This window comes from Aureococcus anophagefferens, assembly GCF_000186865.1.
Source record: "Aureococcus anophagefferens unplaced genomic scaffold AURANscaffold_9, whole genome shotgun sequence".
Classification (NCBI taxonomy): Eukaryota; class Pelagophyceae; order Pelagomonadales; family Pelagomonadaceae; genus Aureococcus; species Aureococcus anophagefferens.
In genome coordinates, this window is record NW_008705569.1 from 570,753 (window position 1) to 591,243 (window position 20,491).

At 72.2% G+C, this 20,491-nt stretch overlaps 5 protein-coding genes across 5 annotated transcripts; 2 read left to right on the forward strand and 3 right to left on the reverse strand.

Annotated features, from left to right (window-relative positions):
- Window positions 1–176: 176 nt before the first annotated feature.
- AURANDRAFT_64172 (hypothetical protein) lies at window positions 177–1,253 on the reverse strand (the record flags this gene model as incomplete). Its single annotated transcript, XM_009038857.1, has 1 exon — window positions 177–1,253. The coding sequence occupies one exon, from the start codon at window positions 1,251–1,253 to the stop codon at window positions 177–179; it is 1,077 nt and encodes a 358-aa protein (XP_009037105.1).
- A 974-nt stretch (window positions 1,254–2,227) lies between these two features.
- AURANDRAFT_64173 (hypothetical protein) lies at window positions 2,228–3,223 on the forward strand (the record flags this gene model as incomplete). Its single annotated transcript, XM_009038677.1, has 1 exon — window positions 2,228–3,223. The coding sequence occupies one exon, from the start codon at window positions 2,228–2,230 to the stop codon at window positions 3,221–3,223; it is 996 nt and encodes a 331-aa protein (XP_009036925.1).
- A 400-nt stretch (window positions 3,224–3,623) lies between these two features.
- Window positions 3,624–4,403, reverse strand: AURANDRAFT_71634 (hypothetical protein; the record flags this gene model as incomplete). The annotated part of the gene is made up of 1 exon (XM_009038856.1): window positions 3,624–4,403. The coding sequence occupies one exon, from the start codon at window positions 4,371–4,373 to the stop codon at window positions 3,693–3,695; it is 681 nt and encodes a 226-aa protein (XP_009037104.1).
- A 4,355-nt stretch (window positions 4,404–8,758) lies between these two features.
- AURANDRAFT_53660 (hypothetical protein) lies at window positions 8,759–12,849 on the forward strand (the record flags this gene model as incomplete). The annotated part of the gene is made up of 4 exons (XM_009038678.1): window positions 8,759–10,361; window positions 10,562–10,893; window positions 11,095–11,373; window positions 12,181–12,849. 4 exons carry the CDS (start codon window positions 8,759–8,761, stop codon window positions 12,745–12,747), a joined length of 2,781 nt encoding a protein of 926 aa, XP_009036926.1.
- A 1,799-nt stretch (window positions 12,850–14,648) lies between these two features.
- On the reverse strand, window positions 14,649–18,600 carry AURANDRAFT_64176 (hypothetical protein; the record flags this gene model as incomplete). Its single annotated transcript, XM_009038855.1, has 6 exons — window positions 14,649–15,266; window positions 15,460–16,494; window positions 16,629–16,928; window positions 17,149–17,308; window positions 17,691–18,031; window positions 18,064–18,600. 6 exons carry the CDS (start codon window positions 18,598–18,600, stop codon window positions 14,649–14,651), a joined length of 2,991 nt encoding a protein of 996 aa, XP_009037103.1.
- Between the last annotated feature and the right edge of the window lie 1,891 nt (window positions 18,601–20,491).

The following is a 20,491-nucleotide window of genomic DNA, read 5'->3' on the forward strand; positions in this document are numbered from 1 at the left end:
GACGCCGCGACCCCGCGCAGGTTTCTCATCGAATCGACGCCGCGGCGCGCGCGCTAGAGCGCGGAGGACGCGCCGCCGCGCCGCGCCGCGGCGAGAGCGACGCGCGCGTAAGTCTAGCGCGCGCACGACGACCCGGTCCGCGGACCTTTTACGGCGCGCTCGGGGGGGGGAGGGGCTCAGACGACGGCGATGCCCCGGACGTCCTCGTCGACGGCGGCCAGGTCCGTGCCCGGGTTCTCCGTCCACTTGAGCTTGTCGTCGGCCTGGAGGTCCCCGGGCGGCGGCGGCGCGCGGCCGACGACGAGCATCTCCTTCTCCGGCGACTGGCAGGCGCGCTGGTTCCGGCGCACGGCGAAGAGGCCCCCGAGGATGCCGACGAGGAGGAGCACGAGGACGATGGCGACCACGCCCATCATGGCGCCGGCGACGTCGTCGTCGTCGTCCGCCGCGTCGCCGTCTGCCGCGGCGGCGGCGGCGCAGCCCTCCTCCCAGAGGCGGACGCAGGCGCCGCTCGAGGCGCACCAGGTGTAGCCGCAGGACGCGCAGCAGTCGTGCTCGTCGCGGTCGCCGCCGACCATGCCGTCGTCCGCGAGCGTCGCGGCGTCCTCCTCGACGAGCGCCTCGCACGACGTCTCCCAGGAGCGGATGCAGGCGTTGAGCGAGTCGCACCAGGAGTAGCCCGCGCTCGCGATGCAGCCGTGGTCGTCGTGGTCGCCGCCGAGGAGCGTGTGGCCCGGGCCCGCCGTCGGCGCTTCCGTCGCGGCGACGCACGGCGTCTCCCACGAGCGGACGCACGCGCCCAGGCCGTCGCACCAGGCGTAGCCCGCGCTGGCGATGCAGCCGTGGTCGTCGTGGTCGCCGCCGAGAAGCGTGTGGCCCGGGCCCGCCGTCGGCGCGGCCGTGGCGCCGCAGTCGCGCTCGCACGTTCCCGAGGGCTCGCACCAGCGGTAGCCCGCGGACGCGACGCAGCCGTGCTCGTCCTCGTCGGCGCCGACCACGGTCGCCGCGGGGCAGGAGTCGGCGTCGGCGTAGCACGAGTTCGACGCCGCGTCGTGGCGCCAGGGCAGGTGCGGCGGGCACTGGCAGGCCGCGACGCACACAAAGGAGCAGAACGTCGCCGCCTCGGCCCCGCACGTGTTCTCGCACAGGGTCCCGCAGTCGTTCCAGACGAGGTCCCCGGGGCACGTCGAATTCTGGGCCCCGGCGAGGGCGAGCCCCATCAGAAGCCAGGACGAACCCATCATCATTGGCATCCGCCGCGCACCTTCGTTCGACGAATTAGGATGGGGCTTGAAGGGGGGCAACTTTAACCTTCACCCCTGCGGCAAAAACGATCACAGCTGATTTTGGCCCGCCGCTGAGTACCGGTGCTCGTCGAAATGGGAGAGTGCGTGGCCCGTCCCGACCCCGCGCGTGTCGCAGGACCCTCACGCTCGTCCCCCGCCGCGTAGCGCGCAGGCCGAGCGGAAGCAGAAGGATGACGCCGTGCGTACGACGATTATGCAAAAGCTCGTCGAGACCGGCGAGAAGGAGCGCCTCAAGGAGCTCCTGCGGCAGAAGCTCGTCGAGTGCGGCTGGCGCGACGAGCTCAAGGAGTACTGCAAAGGCGCGTGACCCCTGCCCGGCCGGCCGCGCGCGCGGCCGGAGAGCGGGCGGCGGCGGGCGCGCGCCCCGGGGACGCCGGCGCGCGCGCGCGCGAGGACGCCTCCCGGCGACGCTGGCTTCCCCCGATCGCAGAGGTGATCCGGAGCAAGGGCCTCGAGAAGATCACCGTCGACGAGCTCGTCGCGGAGATCACGCCGCGCGGCCGAGGCGCGTCTCCTCCGCGCGCGTTCGAGGCGCCGCGCCTTCCGACGCCACCGCCCCCGCGCAGCAACCGTGCCCGACGAGGTGAAAACCGAGCTCCTCCAGAGCATCCGGAAATTCCTCCAGGTCTGCGCTTCCTTCCTTCGCTTCGCGCGGGACGCCGCGGCCCCTCGCAGGCGACGTGAGGGCTGTGTGTTTCGAGGCGCCGTCGGCGGAGTCCGGCGGCGCGCGCGCAGGCGAGGTCTCACGGCCCCATTTTAAGCGTATCCCCATGAGTTTGTGGGGTGGCGGGATCCCATGTTGAAGACGGCAACATGCAGACAATTTGAGCCCGGATCAAGCGCGATGATGGAGTCGTGCCGCGAGTCGAGGCCCCTCTGCTGATCCGCTAACGGTGCTGCTGATGGATGACGGCCACATGATGGACGACGGCGATGATCTCAGCGACCACAGCGAGGACGAGCGCTTGCTGCGGGCCGACGTCGACGACATGAGCGACGGCGACGACGACGGGGTGCCGCCGGCGAAGCGCGCGCGCGTCGACGCCGTCGCCGCCACCTGGATGCGCCGCGCCGCGCCCCCGACGACGCCGTCGCCCTTCGCGCCGCCCGCGACGACGAAACCGCTCGCCGCCGCCGCGCCGCCCGCCGCCGCGGTGTCCGTCGCCGAAGCGCTCGCGGCCGCGCTTCCGTACGATCCGCCGGCGACGCCGTGGGTCAAGCGACGGACGCACGGCCCGCCCAAGGTCTCGCCGCCGGCGCCGGCGCGCGCGGCCCTCGGCGCGCCCGCCCCGCCGCCGCCGCCGCCGAAGCGCGCGTGCGTGCCCTGCGGAGAGGAGACGCCGTTCTTCGGAAGGGGGCTCGGCGCGCGGTCCGGCGCGGCGCGGCAGCCCGCGCCCGTGCCCTACTTCGGCGTCGGGCGGACCCACCGGTCCGCGGCGCCCGCGCCGGGCCGCGTCGTCGAGACGCTCCGCGGCGTCGCCGGCAAAGCGATCTTCGCGCTCCCCCTGGATCCCGAGAAAAACGCGCTCGGGGCCTGGTTCTCGGGCCACGTCGTCGACGCGGCGACGGGCCGCCAGTTCCAGGTCGTGGGCACCGAGGAGCCCTGCCCGGCCGGGTGCCTCTGCGCCAAGGTCGACCTCTTCTCGCTCACGTTCACGGATCCGCGCCTGAGGCGCCGCGCGACGGCGCTCGTCGAGGCCACGGGCGGCGACTACCTCCGCCTCGCGCCCGCCGACGCCGCGGGCTGCGCCTTCGAGGCCGAGAGCCTGATCGCCGAGCGCGCGCGCGCGGACGCGCTCCTGGCCAAGTTCTTCCCGCGGCTCCTCGCGGACGCGACGGCGCGGGGCACGGAGGTCCTGCTCAACGTCGGCACCGTGGCCTGCGCCCAGCTCCTGTTTTCCGAGATCCCGAGCTAAGATCCGGAACGGCGGCCCGCGCACAGTCAGTGCCCCGATCAACGTACATCTAGGTGCACCCGTACGAAATATTAATAAAGATCAATCATCGAATTCCGGCCGGCGGAGCCAGAGTCATTAGTCGTCCATAGAGGCTGTACGTCGACCGCGCGCGGTGTCGCGGAGGTCCGCGGGCTGAAATCACGGCCAAAATTGGGTTATGGTCGTATCAAAGCAAGCTCGATGATATTCACGCGTTAATTGCACGTTTGCGATGACTTTTTGCGCGCGGTCGCTGGTTCGGGTCAGGAAATCGCAAGATTTAACTTCAACAAAAGTGCTGAAGTTCAACAAAAATGTTGACTTTTAAATCCAGGCTATCAGAATCTGAGTTTTGATCGGTGCACTGCGCACAGTCCGTCGGTAAAAAAATTTAGAGAGCGGGCGCGGTCGAGAGGGCAGGGGCGGATGGCGCCGCGATCTGGCGGGCTCAGGCGATGGCCGTCTTCGCCGAGTTGAAGGCCCAGTCGCCGCACGCCGTCGGGAAGTCCGCGACGGCCGCGAGTTTCCACTTCTTGTCCGACGACGCGCACGCCGACAGGAGGAGCTGCGAGTTCGTCGCGTCGGTGCCGAAGACCTCGTAGCCGCCGTGCTCGACGGCCGCCTTCATGTCGTCGAGCGAGCCGCCGGCGGTCCGCGTCGTCGCCATGAGCGCGAGCGGTTTTTCCGCGAGGTCGCAGACCGTCGTGAGGAAGTCCTCCGCGTCGATGGCCGCGGCGCACTGGCCGTGCTTGTCCCACTCGTGCGTCTCGAAGGAGATGATGGCCGCGCTGTCGTCGTCCGTCGCCGAGTAGCAGTCGACGACGGACGTCGGGTCGGCCTTGCTCCCCAAGGGCGCGATGCACTGCGACGTGCCGTAGGACCCGACCTCGGGCCAGAGGCCGTGGACGCTCGGCGCCGGGTGCTCGTAGGCGCCGGACCCGAGGCCCGAGCAGAGCGTCAGGACGCCGCAGAGGTCCACGCCGCTCCCGCATTCCATCTTGCTGTCCCCGCGCGCCGCGTCCTGCTCGGCGCTCAGCTGCTCGAAGTAGGGCGCCTCCGCCCCGCGGAGGGCCGGGGCGGCGGCCCGGGCGGCCGCGGCGAGGGCCAGGGCGAGGAGCGGCGCGCGCATGGCCGACGAGCCGGACGCACCAGACGATCTGTTCGGCCTGTGCGGGCTGCGGCCACGGTCTGTGGCAATACTTGTGAAGATGTTGCAGTTAAGTTGCTGGCGGGTCCAGGCTCATCGGCGGCGCCTCGCGCCGGTTCGTCGTCGTCGCCTCCGGCTCGACGGGCGCGACGACGACGACGTCGTCGTCGAAGTCGAGGGCGTTCTCCAAGTTTTGGCTCGGCCGCGGCGCCCGGCATCGGGCTCGCGCTGCTCGCGCTCGTTTCCCGCCTGACTTAGATCATCCTGTCTCCGCCTTTCTCAGATGCCGGGACAGTCGGGTGCGGGGCGAGTCTAATATGGGCTCTCTTCAACACGTGCGCCTATCACCTCCCTGCGTCTGACGGTGGTGCACCAAAACTCGATCGACCTCATCCTCAGATCGAGCAGTGGCGCGGCAAAATCAAAAGCTCTCAGACCGCCGACAACAACAGTCAATAGCATGGTCCAGGGCGGCGGTCAATCGAAGGGCGGCGCGAGCAAGGGCGGCTCGAGCTCCGAGAAGCTCAGCGAGAAGAAGATGCGCAAGATGGAGACGCGCAACCTCGAGGAGAAGCTCATCGTCCTCCGCGGCGCCCTCTTCGAGGCCGACGGCAAGGACAAGGACGTCTGCGCGGCCCTCGGCCCCTTCATGAAGTACGACCGCAACGGCCTCGACGTGAAGATCAGCTTCGCGCCGCGCCTCAAGGACGACGCCAAGAAATGGGCGTTCAAGGCCGTGAAAGACACGATGGAGGACAAGTACGACGCCGCGGGCTACGGCTGGGACGACGCGGACAAGCTCAAGGAGCTCGAGGAGGACGGCGGCCGCTTCCTCGTGCTCAAGGAGGCGGGCGCGCTCGTCGGCGTCGTCCACTTCCGCTTCACGGTCCAGGGCGACGTCGTCGACAAGATGCTCGGCGACACGGTGCTCATGGTCCACGACCTCCAGATCGCGCCGTCGCACCGGCGCAAGGGCCTGGGCAAGCACGTCGTCCAACTGCTCGAGATGGCCGCGCGGAAGCAGAAGATCGCGCGTCTGTCCATGCAAGTCATGCTCGGCGACGACGAGACGCGCGCGTTCGTCGCTTCGCTCAAGGGCGGCAAGTTCGCGGCGGACGAGTCGCTGGAGGCGCTCGTGGGCTTCGACTCCGACCTCGAGGGCTTCGACGTCATGACGCTGCCGCTCGCGCCGCCCGTGAAGAAGGTCGCCGCGGTCGCCGAGGAGGAGGAGGAGGCGGTCGACGAGGCGGCGGAGCTCCAGCAAACCCGCGACCTGCTGCGCCAGACCGTCGCCGAGGCCTTCGCCAAGAACAACGGCCGCGAGCCCACGGCCGAGGAGCTCCAGTCGCTCCACGACGTCATCGACGCGAAGCTCGGCGAGCGCGACGACGACGACGCGGCGCCGCTGACGGGCAAGGAGCAGCGCGCGAAGAAGCGCGCCGCGCGCGACCGCGCGGCGGCGGCCTTCGAGAAGGCCCAGGGCCGCGCGCCGACGGACGCCGAGGTCGACGAGCTCCTCGCCGTCGTCGCGCCGGGGTTCGCGGCGACGCCGCAGAAGCAGGCGCCGCCGTCCGAGGAGACGTCGCCCGTGTCCGTCGCGAGCGCCGTCGAGAGCGCCTAGGACGCGACCTAAGCCCCAAGAAGCGAGGCGGGCGGGTTCGTATCACCGCGCCTTACTCGTCGCGACCTGCTTCTCGAGCGCCTCGACGCGCGCCGCGAGGCGGTGGTAGTCGGCGAGGAGCTCGCGCACGGCCGCGGGCGGGAGCAGGTCCGGGTCCGCGCCGACGAACTTGAACGTCGGCTTCTTGGGCCGCCGCGGCGCGGCGGCGCGCGGCGGCGCGGGCGGTTTCCGGACCGCCGCGGACCGCGCGAGCCGCGCGGCCCGGACGTCGCGCGCGGACACGGGCGGGCCCGCGGCGACGGCGCGCTCCCGCGCGAGGGGCGCGGCGTCGTCGGCCGCGCCGGCCGCCGGCGCCGGCGCCGCGCGGTCGCGCGCGGCCCGGAGGAGCCGCGCCCACTCCGCCGCGTCGACGCCGTCGACCTGGCTCGCGTCGGCGGTCCGCAGGAACGTCACGGCCGAGAGGAACTGGGCCGCGACGTAGCCCGCGGCGCCCATGAGGAACCCCAGCGCGCGCGCCTCGAGGTACGCGACGTTCGACGCGAGGCGCGCCGGGTTCGCCGCCTTCACGGCCAAAATGATCGCCGGCAGCAGGTCGTCGGCGGCGACGTCGTCGTCGCTCTTGCCCAACGCCCGGCCGAGGGACCGCGACGCCGCCTCGAGCAGCTCCGCCTTCTCCCGCGGGCTCCGCGCGCCGTCCAAACTCCGGAAGAGGGCCAGCGCGTCCGCCCACGCGGCCGTCTCGTCGACCCGCGCGCCGTCGGGCCGCAGGCCCGACACCTCGAGGTGGCGCCAGTCCAGGAAGCTCAGCGCCCGCAGGCGCTCGGCGAGCTCGAGGTCCCTCGCGTCGTCGGGCGCGGCGACCGCGCCGTGCAATTTCCTATACAACAGCGCCTCGAGCGCTTCACCCGTGGCGCCGCGCTGCGCCTCGTCCTGGTCGCGCCAGGGCGCCTCGTCGTTCAGCGCCGCCGCGCAGCGCCGCACGAAGGACGCGATCCGCTCCGGCGCCGCGGCGTCGGACGGCGTCGCCGGCTCCTCGGCCGCGGCGGCCTCGTAGACCTTGGCGACGAAGCGCTGCATGCTCCGGACGACGTCGGCGCAGTCCGGGTGCTTGAGCAATTCGACGACGACGGCGACGCGCGCGGGCGTGCCCGCGCCGCTGTAGGCCCGGGCCGCCGCGGGCCGCAGCGCGACCCGGAGCTCGCGCTCGACGGTGTCGTCCTCGAGCGGTAGCAGCGGCGCGGTGGCCTCGTCCTCCGGCAGCAGCGTCGCCAGGAAGCGCACGACGCCCGACGCGCTCTCGAAGACCTCCTTCGTCGCGCCCTCGACGACCTCGAGCTCGCGCGACCGCCGCGACGTCTCGGACCCGGGCGCCGGCGCACCGAGGGCCTCGTCGAGCCAGGCCTGGCGCTGCCGCCGCGCGAGGGCCAAAAGCTCGAGGCGACGCTGCGGCGTCGCCGCGACGGCGGCCATCTTTTGCGACGTGTAGGGTGCGCGCGCGACGGCGCCGCCGGCGGCCACAGAGCTTGGTGCGCGAAAGTGCCTCGGAGCGGCACCGTTGCTTCAAGTCTCACGTTGCCGTGGGCTGCCATGATGGTTGCTGAGATTCTCGACGCCTGGGCCCGCGCCGCCGTGGACCAGTTGGGGCTCACCACAACATCGCAGCGCCTCCAGGCCTGGGCCGGCGACGCGGCGTCGCTCGCCCAGGGCCTCGTCGCGTCGTCGACGTCTCTCGGCGAAACCGTCAGCGAGGCCGTCGGCGACGCCGCGGCGTGGAACGAAATGATGAGAAGCGCGCTGGAGCGCTCGGCGGACGTCGCCGACGCGGCGATCGCTTGGGGCTGGTTCGCCGTGGTCGTTTTCTCTTTCCTGAAGCTGCCGCGGCGATTGTTCCTCGTCGCCGCTGGATTTTTGTGCTCGGGCGCGCCGGGCCTCGTCGCGCTGCTCCGCCTCGTCGCCGCGCTCGTGGCGCGCGCCGTCGCGGAGCCGGCGGGCACGGTCGCCGCGCTCGCCGTCTGGTCGTTCGCGTCGTCGAAGGTGTTCCAGATTTTGGGACGCGCCGCGGGCCTCGACGCGAACGCCGACGGCGCCGTCGACGGCTGGGATCTCCTCCACTTTCTCGCCGCGCGGCTCGGGCTGGTCGTCGTCGCGCCCGCGGTGGCGGTGGAGGAACCGGACCATTCGGACGACGTCGCGCGCCGCCTCGCGAAGCTCGAGCGCAAGATCGAGCTCCTCCTCCACGCGTCGAGCGCGCGGTCGCCGGCCGTCGTCCACGGCGCGGGGCGCGGGCCCCGGTCGCCGTCCCAGCCGCCGACGCCGACGTCCGACGCGTCGCCGCGGGCGGGGCTGCGGGCGGCCGCGTCCAAGCTCGTCGGCGCGGGGAGCCCGCGGCGGGGGTAAGTTGATGTTCTTCAAGTTTCCTGGAAGCTTAAGCAAGACGCGTCCTGCGGAGCTCGAGGCGGGCGCGTGGGCGGGCAGTCGCAGGACGCATGACGAGTCTTGCGCGGCTTCAACTTGCCAAAAATGTCGATGTTCACCAAACGTTGCTTCGCGACACTCTCTCGGCAACGACGTTGGCAATCGACCGAGAGCGGCGCCCGCGATATACACAGATCTCCAGCGAGTTACACACCACCGCCGACCCACATCAAGTCGCGCTGTTCACACCGCACGCGACCGCGCGAAAAACGACGCACGAGAACGCGAGATACGCCCTCGGAACGCCCCGACGCGAAAAAAGCCAAAAAAGATGGCCCTCCGCAAGGCGTGGCTCGAGCTCCCCGACGAGCCCGCCGTCGGCTGGCGCGTCGTCGACGTCGTCGCCGAGGACGGCGCCTTCGCCTCCGTCCGGGATGGGGCCTCGTCGACGCGCGTCGACCGCGCGCGGCTCAGCGACTACGACGCGACGTACGAGGACGAGGCGCTCTGCAGCGACGTGTCGCGGCTCGCGTCGCTCCACGCGGCGCCGCTCGTGTCGGCGCTCGCCCGGCGCTTCCGCGCGCGGACGACCTACACGAACGTGGGCGACGTGCTCATCGCCGTGAATCCGTGGCGCGACGTGCCGGACGCGCCCGGCGCGCCGCACGTGCGCGACGTCGCCACGGCGGCGCTCGAGGGCGCCGTCGAGCGGCGCGCGTCCCAGGCCATCGTCATCTCCGGCGAGTCCGGCGCGGGCAAGACCGTGTCCGCGACGCGGATCATCGAGTACCTCGTCGCGTCCGGCGGTTTGGGCCGGTCGCGGAAGCGCGAGTCCTTCGAGCGCCGCGAGAGGGCCAAGGAGAGCCTGCTCGCGCGCCTCGGCGCGTCCATCCCCTCCCTCGAGGCCCTGGGCAACGCGTCGACGGGCCTCAACGACAACAGCAGCCGCTTCGGCAAGCTCGTGAAACTCTCCTACGACGGCCGCGGCGGCGAGCGCGACGTCGTCGGCGCGTCCATCGAGGAGTTCCTGCTGGAGAAGGCGCGCGTGTCGCGCCGGTCCCGGTCCTGCGCCCAGGAGCGCAACTACCACTTCCTCTGCCAGCTCGCGGGCAAGTCCGGGAAAAAACGCGCGTACGCCACGAACGCGAAAAGCGACGACGGCGCGAAGCTCGCGACGACCGAGCGAGCCTTTGCCGCGCTCGGCCTCGACGACGACGTCACGGCCTTCGCCGAGGCCGTGGGCGAGGCCGTGCTCTGCCTCGGCGACGGCGACGCGGCCGCGGCGGCCGCCGCGCTCGGCGTCGACGCCGCGGCGCTGGCCGTCGCGCTCAAGGAGCGGCGCTGCGCGGGCGCGGGCACGGACGCGACGGTGTCCGTGACCTACGAGCCCACGGAGCAGCTCCGCGTCGTCGACGCGCTGGCCAAAGCTCTGTACGCCGCGCTCTTCGGCAGTTTCGTCGCCGCGGCGAACGCGGCGCTCGCGGCGCCGCTCGAGGAGGTCCGCGGGTCCGTCGCGAGCCCGCTCGGCGAGCGGTCGCCCAACGGCGGCTCCACGCCCCGGAAGGCGGGGCCCCGCGAGGCCTTCGTGGGCATCCTCGACATCTACGGCTTCGAGATCTTCGCCGTCAACGGCCTCGACCAGCTCCTCATCAACTACGCCAACGAGGTGCTCCAGCGGTCCTTCGACGACTGCCTCTTGAAGGCGGAGGCGAAGCGCTACGACGACGACGCCGTGCCCTGGGACGCCGTGGACCTCGCGCGGTGCCTCGGGAGCACCAAGGTCGTCGACCTCGTCGCGGCGCCGCCGCGGGGCCTGCTCCCGCTCCTCGACGAGCAGGTGAAGCTGGGCGTGCGCGGCGCCGACGCGGCCTTCCTCACGCAGGCGGACAAGGCCCACAAGGACTGCGACGTCTACGGCAAGCCGCGCTTCGACCGCGACAAGCAGGGCGGGAAAAGAGTGCGACATGCCCACCTTCAAAGGCTCCTATCTCGGCCGTTTCCCACTCGTTTCGGCTGATTTTTGGACGAGCGATCATCTCTCGGAACGGTCTCGAAGCGTGGATGCCTTTTTCGGAGCGCGCGCGCGCGGAACACTCACGTTGAAGCGAACTTGAATCACTCTTTTCCCGCCCAGGCGACAAGTTCACGGTGACGCACTACGCGGGCGCCGTGACCTACGACCCCGCGGGGTTCCTCCTGTCCAACTCGGACCCGCTGCCCGTGGACGTCGCGGCCGTGCTGGCGACGTCGTCGAAGCCGCGCGTCGCGGCGCTCCTCGCGCCGGAGCCGGGCGCGCGGAGTGGCGCGAAGTCGCTCCCGCAGCTCCGCGAGTCGACGTCGCGCGTCTTCCGGGGCCAGATGAAGTCCCTGGAGAAGACGCTCGCGGCCTGCGCGGCGCCGGCGCACTACGTGCGCTGCGTGCGGCCCAACGCGGCCAAGTCGCCGGACGACTTCGACGCGCGGCTCGTGCTCGGGCAGGGCAGCAAAAGAGAGCGAAATTCCCAACTTCAAAGGCTCATATCTCGGCCGTTTTCCACTCGTTTCGGCTGATTTTTGGACGAGCGATCATCTCTCGGAACGGTCTCGAAGCGTAGATGCTTTTTCTGGAACGCGCGCGCGCGGAACACTCACGTTGAAGCGACGTTGAATCATCCTTTTGCTGCCCAGGTGCTCGGGCAGTTGACGGCCGCGGGCGTCATGGACCTCGTGAAGCTCCGGGGCCAGGGCTTCCCGGAGCGCGTCGACGCCGCGGCCTTCGTCGCCGAGTTCGGCCGCGGGTTGGACGGCGACGCGGACGCCGCCTTCGCGGCGGCGCTCGCGGCGCGCGCGCCCGCGGCAGCCGCCTCCTACGCGGCGGCGAAGCGCGCCGAGGCCGCGGCGCTCGACGCGCTCGACGGCGACGCGGCCCCGGACGCGCCGCCGCCGCCGCCGCCGCCGCCCCTCGAGCTCGACGGCGCCGAGGCCCCGACGGTCGCCGCGGCGCTCGCGTCGGCGCGCCTCGGGCCCGGCGCGACGCCGGAGCAGCCGAAGCACGCGTGGTGCGTCGGCGCCACGTCGGGCATGGTCTACCTCAAGAAGGGCACGCTCGCGTCCCTCCGGGCGGACATGCGCGACGCCGACGCCCGCGCGGCCCGGCGCTGGGCCGACGCCGTCGCCGCCGCGAAGCGCCGCGCCGAGGACCGGCGTTTGAAGGCGCTCGCGGACGCGGAGGCCGCGAAACGGGCCGAGGCGGCGGCGGCCGCGAAGCGCGCCGCGGACCTCGCGGCCGCGCGCGCCGCGGAGGAGCGGCGCCTCGCCGACGCGCGGGCGGCGAAGCTCCGGGCGGCGCGCGACCTCGAGCGGGCCAGGGCCGACGCGGCCGCCGCGCTCGCGGCCAAGGCCGTGGCGGCCGCCAAGGCCGACGCGGCGCGCGCGCTCGTCGGCCGGCGCCTCGCCGCCGTCTACCGGGGCGCCAAGGTGCGGCGCAACGTCGCGCGCGCGGCGCTCGCGGCCGCGCTCGCGCGCAACGCCGCGGTCATCGCGGACGCGCGCGCGACGTCCGAGGCCGTCCGCGACGAGATGCGGACGATCGTCGGCTGGGCGTCCAAGCCCCACGCCACGGTCGCCGCGCTGGACGTGGCCCTGGGCCAGGCCTACCTGCGGGCCGTCGCCGTGTCCGCGACGACGAAGACCTTGCTCGACTGCGAGTCGCGCGCCGCGGTGTTGGAGGCCGCGCGGCAGACGGACGCCGCCACCTCCGGCTTCACGGGCGCGCTCGACGCCTTCCGCGGCGAGGTCTACGACGTCATCGACAAGTCGGCGAAAATCGCGACGCTCGTCGCCGCCGAGTTCCACCGGCAGAAGCACGCGCGCGCCTTCCGCGCGTGCGCGGCGCGGTCGCGGCCCTTCGCGGACTTCCTCGAGACGAACGAGCTCCTCGTCGTCGCCAAGGCCGTGCGCCTCCGGAAGAAGGGCCTCTTCTCGACGACGGAGGTCGACGCGACGGCCGTCGTCTCGTCCCGCGGCGCCGTGCGCGTCGTCGTCATGCGCGCCGTCGTCGGCGACTGCGACCGCGCGGGCCACGCGATGGCCGTGTCCGCGGCGCCGCCGGCCGGCGGCTGCTGCGCGGCGGGCGGCCACGTCCTCGCGGGCGACCCGGGCGACGCGCCCTGCCTCGTCGCCGTCGACCGCCTCGACGGCGCGAAGCGGCCCAAGCCGCTGCGCTTCGTCGACGACGCGGAGGGCGCGACGCGCGTCTGGCGCGGCGTCGCGGGCGCCGTCGGGGCCGCCGACTTCCGCTGCCTCGCGCCCCTCGCGATCCTCGCCCTCGCGCGCGAGTGAAGGCCGCCGCCAAGCGAAGGCGGCCTTCCCCGATCAAAAACGCGGCGCCGCGCCACAAGGGCGCGGCTCCTAGCCGCGTAATGCCTGCACCACGCGTGTTAGACCATGGACTTGGCCGTGCCGACGGGCGCGGACGCGTCGACCTCCGTGACGGCGACGACCTCGGCGAGTTCGACGCCGCCGACCTCCGTCGCCTCGGCCGTGATTGGTCCATCGCTTTTTTGTCGTAGCCGGTACGCGATGCCGGTGCCGCCGGCGACGCCGCCGAGGAGCAGCGCGGCGACGACGACGAACGCGACGGTCGCGCCCGCGTCCGACGCGTCGTCGTCGTCGCCGCCGCCGTCGGCCTCGGCCTCGTCCGGATATTCGCCCTCGGCCTCGTCCTCGTCCTCCGCGTCCGCGGCCGTCGGGCGCGCGGTCGTCGGCGCGCGCGACGGCGCGGCCGTCGTCGGCGCGCCGCTCGGCGCGGGCACGTCGTAGGAGAAATCCACGTCGACCCAGTATTGCGCGTCCGTCGCGTCGTACCAGCGCTCCACGACGCCCCTGTCCGGCCAGTGGAAGGCGGACGCGCGGAAGACGAGCTCGTCCTCGTTCCAGACGAGATAGTCCGGGTCCCAGTCGTAGCACGTCAGCGACACCGTCGAGCCGATGGCCTGGCAGCCGAAGAGGAAGAACTCCTCGAACGTCGGCTGCTCCGTCTCGAGCACGACGGCGCTCACCTGCGTCTGGTTCGCGACGCTGAGGAAGCAGTAGGCGTCGCTATCGGAGAAGGCGTCCTCGTCGCGGATGTTGCCACCGTAGAGGTCGATGCGCAAATCCACGTAGTTGAAGCGCGCGCAGAGCGAGCTCGACGCGACGCGCCACCAGAGGGCGGCAAGCAGCAGCCGCATCGTCGACAGCGCGGAAGGCCTCGGAAGCAGCCCGATGTGTATGGGAAAGAAGCCGTAGTTTACTTTGGAGAGCCTCTCAACGAACCTGACAGCCCAGCGCCGAGCATCACAATGGTGGCCCTCGGCCTCGGCCGGCGGCGCCGCGTCGCCGCCGCGGAGCGGCGCGAGGGGAAGAAGAACGCCTTCCACCACGAGCGGCGCGGCCCGCGCAAGAAGGTGTCGAAGCGCGTCGTGCCCGTCGTTCCGCCCAAGGTGGCCATGAAGGACCGCATCAAGGTCTTCACGGACGAGGAGCTGGCGAAGCTCGCCCCGAAGAACAGCAAGCCGCTCCAGGCCCGCGCGGCGGCGACGGTCATCACGCGGCGCTGGAACGACGGCTCGAAGACGAGCGACGACCACGTGTCGCGCGGCGCGATCGCGCGGCTCGCTTCCGGGCACGCGCCGTGCCGCAAGGACCTGCCGTCGCAGTGGGCGCCGACGAGCCGGCGCCTCGTCGACCACGCGAGGTACCAGGCGCGGCGCCACCAGCTGCGGCGCGAGCTCCAGGCGTCCCAGTCCGCGGGCGAGCTGCCCGCGGAGCCCGTCGCGAGGAGGCACAGGAAGCCGAGCCACCGCGCGATCATGGGCGTCGACGACTTCGACCCCGGGGCCATGCCCTTGGACGACCGCAGCACCCAGTCCCACCTCATGGCCTCCAAGGCGTCGCGCCAGCTCCACGCGCACCTGCGGTCCGGGCGCGCGGCGAGGGGCATGCCGACGGGCAAGCCCGTGCTGTCGCACGTCGACGCGCCGCCGTCGGGCCACTACGCCACGGCCATGGCGCGCCTCGAGGCCCGGGTCGCGGCGCGCCTCGAGGTCGTCGACGAGGCCATCTACAGCCCCGAGAACGCCGCGGCGGCCATGGACAAAGTCGACGGCCGCCGGAAGAAGAAGAAGAAGAAGAAGCCCATCGGCACGCTCCCCCCGGAGACCAAAACACACAAGCCCCGGCGGCGGCCTAAGAAGCCCTAGCTAGAAGACGAAGTGGGGCGCGCCGTCGTCGCCGAAGACGCGGCGGACGGCCTCCTCGAGGTCGCCGAAGGCCGCCGCGTCCGCGAGTTGCCGCGCGGCCGCGTGGCTCGCCGCGTCGTCGGGCGGGTCGTCGCGGAGCTCCGCCAAAGCCCAGCCCGCGGCGTTCGCCGTCGCCGCGGCTTTGGCGAGCGCGACGTCGTGGAAGCGCCGCGCGTCCATCGCCGCGACGCGGAACCGCGCGGTCCGCGTCCGCAGCAGCGGCCGCCGCTGCCGCTTCAGCCGGCACGTCAGAAACACGGCCGCGTCGCCGCGCACGACGGCCCAGCGCTCGCGCACGGGGCCCAACGCCCGGTCCGCGCCCGCGACGGCGTCCGCCGCGGCCCAGACCTCGGGCCCCGTGGCGACGTCGTACCGCCCCGAGTCCGCGGCCGGCGGCGGCGGTGGCGCCGCGGGCGCCTCGCCGCCGTCCGCGGAGCTGTCGTCGTCGTCGTCCTCCTCCTCGAGGGGCGACGCCGGCGGCGACAGCGACGACGGCCGGAAGAGCGAGCTGCCGTCGTCGGCCGCCTCGAAGGCCCACGTCAGCTTCCGGCTCCTCGACTGCCACTGGAGCACGACGACCTGGAAAGGAAATATGTTTTGCACGCATGTTTTTGCACGATGTTGACATAGCGTCTCTAATATCTAAAAGGAACTTGCCGAGAGACAACGATCCATCCAAAAATCAGCCGAAACGACTTCGATGTGACCGAGCTCGAGAGGTTTGAAGTTTTTGCTGGACAGGGCCATTCCACTGGTTGTTTCCGGCACAGACGACGACGTGGTCGTCGGGCCCGTCCCGGAGGCGCACCTCGCAGTCCATGCCCCGCGCGCGCGACGCGCCCGTGGACACCCACGCGCCCACGCCGTCGATCTCGACGGACCGCCACGGCGCGGCGGCCGCGTCGAGCGCCGCGGCCGCGGCCGTCTTCGCGCCGAAGCGCCGCAGCGCCGCGAGCGCGCGCGGTGACGGCCACGCCGCCGGCGGCGGCGCGTCGCCCGACGCCGTGCGCGACCGGGCCGTGCGCGCGGACCGCACGGACGCGGGGCCCCGGTCCGCGACGCGCGACGGCCCCGTCGCCGTCGACGCGGCCTCGTCGTCCACCTCGGGCGCCTCCGCGGCCGCGGCGGCGGGCGCGGCCGCGTCGCGGAGGCGCTCGACGGCGTGGCGCGCGTGGCGCAGCTGGAACGCGACGCCCGCGGCCTCGAGCGCGGTTAACGCGTCCGCGGCGCGCGCCGCGGACGGAGCGTCGAGGAGCAGCGCGCCGCTTTCGTAGTGGAGCACGGCGCCCTGGGCGGACCGGAGCGGGGGCGCCGCCTCGACGCACAGACACCGCAGCGCGAAGCCGAGGACGGACCGGTTCAGCAGCTCCAGCAAGACGAGGCGCCCGCGGCCCCAGCCGATTGTTTCGAGCCAGGGCGCGACGGCCGCGTCTTTCGCTTTCGCGCAGGCGACGAGCACGGCGTCCTGGGCCTCGCGCCGCTCCTCGAGGCGCGCGCACGCGCGCGCGGCATCCAGCAGAAAGGGGCCGAAGCCCCCGTCGGACCGCGCGACGCGGTGCCGGAGCGCGGCCTCGACGGCCTCGACGAGCCGAAGCGCCGCGCCGTCGCCGTTGCGGTACGCGGCGCCGCGGTGCGCGCGCCGCGCGGCGTCCGCCGCGGCCTCCAGGGCCTCGAGCAGGCGGCGCCGCTCGTCGTCGACGCGGCGGTTCGCCGACTCGGCCGCGGCCGCGGCCGCCGCCTCCCCGGGCGCCGTGACGGGCTCGCCGTCGAACGCGAGCGCGCTGCGGCGCCGGAGGCTCGCGAGGGCCTCGGCGAGCGCGCGCGAGCCTACAAAAGGTTGCGGGTCGTTGCGATTCATAGGTCGCGGGGCGCTCGAAAGAGAGGTGTGTGTTTCGGGGGCATTCCGCGCCGGCGGTCGCCCGCGGCGCGCGCGCGCGCGACGTCGACGGCGCGCAGGTCCTTGGCCACGTCGAGCTTCACGCTCAGCCGCCGCGCCTCGACCTCGGACTGCTGGGCCCGCTCCTTGACGCGGCAGAGCTCGCCGAAGAGGTAGTTGTTCCCGCCGGCCTCGGGGGCGCGCTCGGCCTGGGCCTGGAGCTTGTCGAGCTCGGCCTGGCGCTCCGCGGCGAGCGCCTCGGCGGCCGCGAGGTTCCTGGACAGCGTCTCGTGGTCGCGCAGCAGCTCCCGCGTGTACTTCTTGAGCTCCTTGGCCTTGGCCGCGTCCATGGGGCTCCCCTTTCCCTTCTCTTCACGCGGTCATCATCATTCGCAGCGCTCCTTCACCTTCATCATCGGCGCGCGGCGCCGACCTGTCGAGCTGGCAAAGCTCTCCCTAGGCCCTGCTCGTCGTCGTCGTCGCCCGCCGCGCGCCGTCCGCCGCGCGCGCCGTACGCAGCGCCGTCGCCGGCACCGGTCGCAGCATGTCCGTCATCAGCGACCCGGGCCGCGACTCGCGCCTCACCTGGAGCAAGCACGCCGAGTACGAGGCGCGCAAGGAGCTCAGCGCCATCGCGACGAAGAAGTGCGACGCGCACCTCGCGGCCTTCAGCCGCTGCGCCCAGGAGCAGAACCTCATGGTCGTCTTCAACTGCCGCGAGGAGAACCGGAAGATGAACGCGTGCCTGAGCCAGTACACGAACGAGGCCGCGTTCGAGGAGTACAAGCTCCGGCGGAGCATCGAGCTCGCGAAGCAGGGCAAGAAGGGCGGCGCGTGACGCGCCCTAACGCTTTTGGTGCGTCGTCTATGATGTGGGTCGCGCGCGCGGCCCGGAGCGACGGCGCGGGCGCCCGGAGCGTCCGGTTCGATCTCCGGGCGCGGGCGCCCGGAGCGTCCGGGTGAGAGCGTCCGGTGGAGTCCAGTGCGTCGCCCGGGAGCGTCGGGTTACGGTCGCGGGCGCGTGTGTCGGCGCGGGGCGGGGAGCGAAGCGGCGGAGCGGGGCGGCCCCCTAGGCCTTGTAGGAGAGCATGCGGCCCGGGTTGAAGCCGCCGCCGCGGTCCGTGGACAGCGTGTTCGGGTTCTTCATGTCGTTGGCGGCGTCGCCGTCCTCGCCCTCCGTCGCCGGGCCGAACTCGGCGAGCTCCGCGCGGAGCCACGTCGTCGCGATCTTGAGGAGCGGCGACGGGTGGCCCTCCTTGCGGAGTTTCGTGTAGAGGTCCAAATCCTTCATCTCGCCCTGCCAGCCCGTCTTGCCGAAGCGGTTCAGGTAGTGGATGTGCGTCGGCCAGTCGTCCAACCCGTCGAAGATGTGCGTCGCGTAGAGCACCGTCGCGCCCCGCACCTCGCACTCCTTCTGGAGCCACAGGAGCAGATCCTGGCGGACGATGACGTCGAGGCACGTCGTCACCTCGTCCAACAGCAGGATGTCGAAGGCCGCACGAGCCCGAGCAGGAGCTGCACGCGCCGCCGCTGGCCGTCGGACACGCGGTGCATGCGCCACTCCGGGTCCACGCCCAGGATCTTCACGAGCTCGTCGCGGCGCTCGGGGTGCGCGTCCTGCAGTTTCCGCATCATGCCGCCGACCCTAATGTCGGCCTGGAGCGGGCAGCCGTAGCCGGCGAAGGCCACCGTGCGCATGCCCCACTGCGTGTCGAGGAACGCGCGCGTGAGGTTGAGCTTGAGGTCGCGGAACGGGTCCGTGCCCATGACCTTCACGTTGTCGCCGCTCACGAGGTGCTTGCCCGCGAGCAGCTTCAGCAGCGTCGACTTGCCGCTGCCGTTGGCGCCGAGGAGGAGGCACCGGCTCCCGGGCTTGAGCTGCATGGAGAAGCCGTTGAGCACCATGCGCGCCTCGTCCGTCGGCAGCGACTGCGGGTAGGCGAAGTCGAGGCGGTCGATCTCGACGGCGTACTCGGCCTGGCCGATCATCGTCGGGTTGCTCGGGTTACCCACGACCATCTTCGTCGGCTTGCACATCGGTACTCGAGTGCGCGGGTAGTGCGGGTAGGAGGTCGAGTTTTGCGGCGCGTCGTACGAGGCTGCTGCAGGTATGACGCTGCCGCCAGCACAGAGCTGCCCCCGCCGCAGCAACCTTGACCGCAACGCTCGACGCTGCCCCTCCCGCACCGATGGCAGCACTTTCTTCTCTCGAGGACGTGCCCCCGACCTTCACGCCGGCGCTCCAGCGCGCGGCGGTCTCCGCGTCGGCGACCCTCGAGTACGTCGCGCGCAACGCGCTGGCGTCGGTCTACGCCGTGCGGCTGCCCCCGGGCTGCGTCGGCGTCGACCTCAAGTTCCGCAACGAGACGCGCCCCGCCGGGCGCGTCGAGGTCGCCATGGTGCGCGGCGGCCCCGCGGCCGCGGGCGTGCGCGTCGGCGACGTCGTGCTCGCCTTCGGCGGCGCGCCGCTGCCCAAGGGCGCGTCCGCGGTCGAGCTCGAGGACGTCGTCTCGGAGCGCGACGACGCGCGCGAGGCCGTGCCCGCGGTGCTCGTCGCCTGGCGCAACGAGGGCCGGTTCGCCCTCGGCGCGGAGAGCGACGCGGCGGCGGCCTGGCGCGGCGACGACGTCGTCGCGGAGTTCCCCGCCGGCGGCGGCGGCGGGGGATGCCGCGCGTCGCTCGCGCGCTGGGCCGCGACGGGCGGCGCGGGGCCCGGCGGCGCGCCCCTCGTCGTCCTCGCGCGGCCGCTGCGGGCCCTCGAGGCGGGCCTCGTGCTCGTCGCCGTCAACCACGAGCCCCTGCCCGACGGGCTGCCCGTCGCCGAGCTCGCGGCGCGGCTCGGCCACTACGAGCGCGTCGGCCCCGTGACGCTCACGCTGCGGCGCCTGGGGAGCCGCAAGACGCGCGCGGCGCTGCTCCGCCACGTCGGCGCGGACGCGGGGCGGAGGCACGCGGACTCGCCGCGCGCGCCGCCGTGGTGGCTCGGGTTCCTGTCGTCCTGCGACCTGACCTGGTGCGCGTAAGCTTCTGCCGTTGGTTTTCTTTTCTAGTGCCCTCCCATATGTCTCTTTGGTAGGGACAAATTCGCCATTACACAATTAAAGTTTAGCCTTGCAATATTTTGTTGAAGAAATGTTGAAGAACAATCCCGCCGGGGTATTTGCTCTGAGTTTGTCCCCTGTTGAAGCGGCACAGTGCAGCAAAAGCCGTCGTTGCATGGGCTTTTTCTTCGCGGCGCTCGCGATGGCGTCTGAGCGTTATGCGCCGGGATCGGCAGTGGGGAAGGTGTCTCGCTACCTCCGCAAACACCTTCGTTCGCTCGTCGACCCACCATGACGCGGATCCAGCCAATGTCCGGAGGCAGCGACCGTCCGGAAGCCGTCGAACCCGACGTCGGTCGGCTCGAGGTCCCGAGGGGCAGCCCGGGGCGCCTGGGGTGGGGCCTCACCTCAGGACATGGTCTGGACCCGACCCTATCATGGTATGGAACGGATCGAGACCATGTCCGGCGGCTGGGGCAGCCCCAGACACCCCACGGCCACCGTCGGGACGAAACGCCGCCGGAGCTCGGCCCGGTGGACTCGACGATTTCGGGCTCCCCCGACGAACCCGCCGCCTTGGACGCGACGGGGTCGATGACGAACGATCTCCGCTGCTGCGATGGCTCGAAAACTATCTTAGAGAGGTCGCGAGGGGGCAGCGCGTCCCTTCCCACCCACTCTACCTCCCCGTTCCAGTCGCCACGCGGTCGTATGAGCGTCGCGTCTTCGCATGTGCCTCACCCTCGTCCTTGCGGCCCTCGCAGCTGCTGGGATCGTTGCACAATTCTGCATATTCGCGGAGCGGCGGGCCCTCAAAGACGGCCATCCCATCGCAGCGCGCCGCCAAAACGCTGCACAATGTCGATCATGAAGCACGGAGGACATTC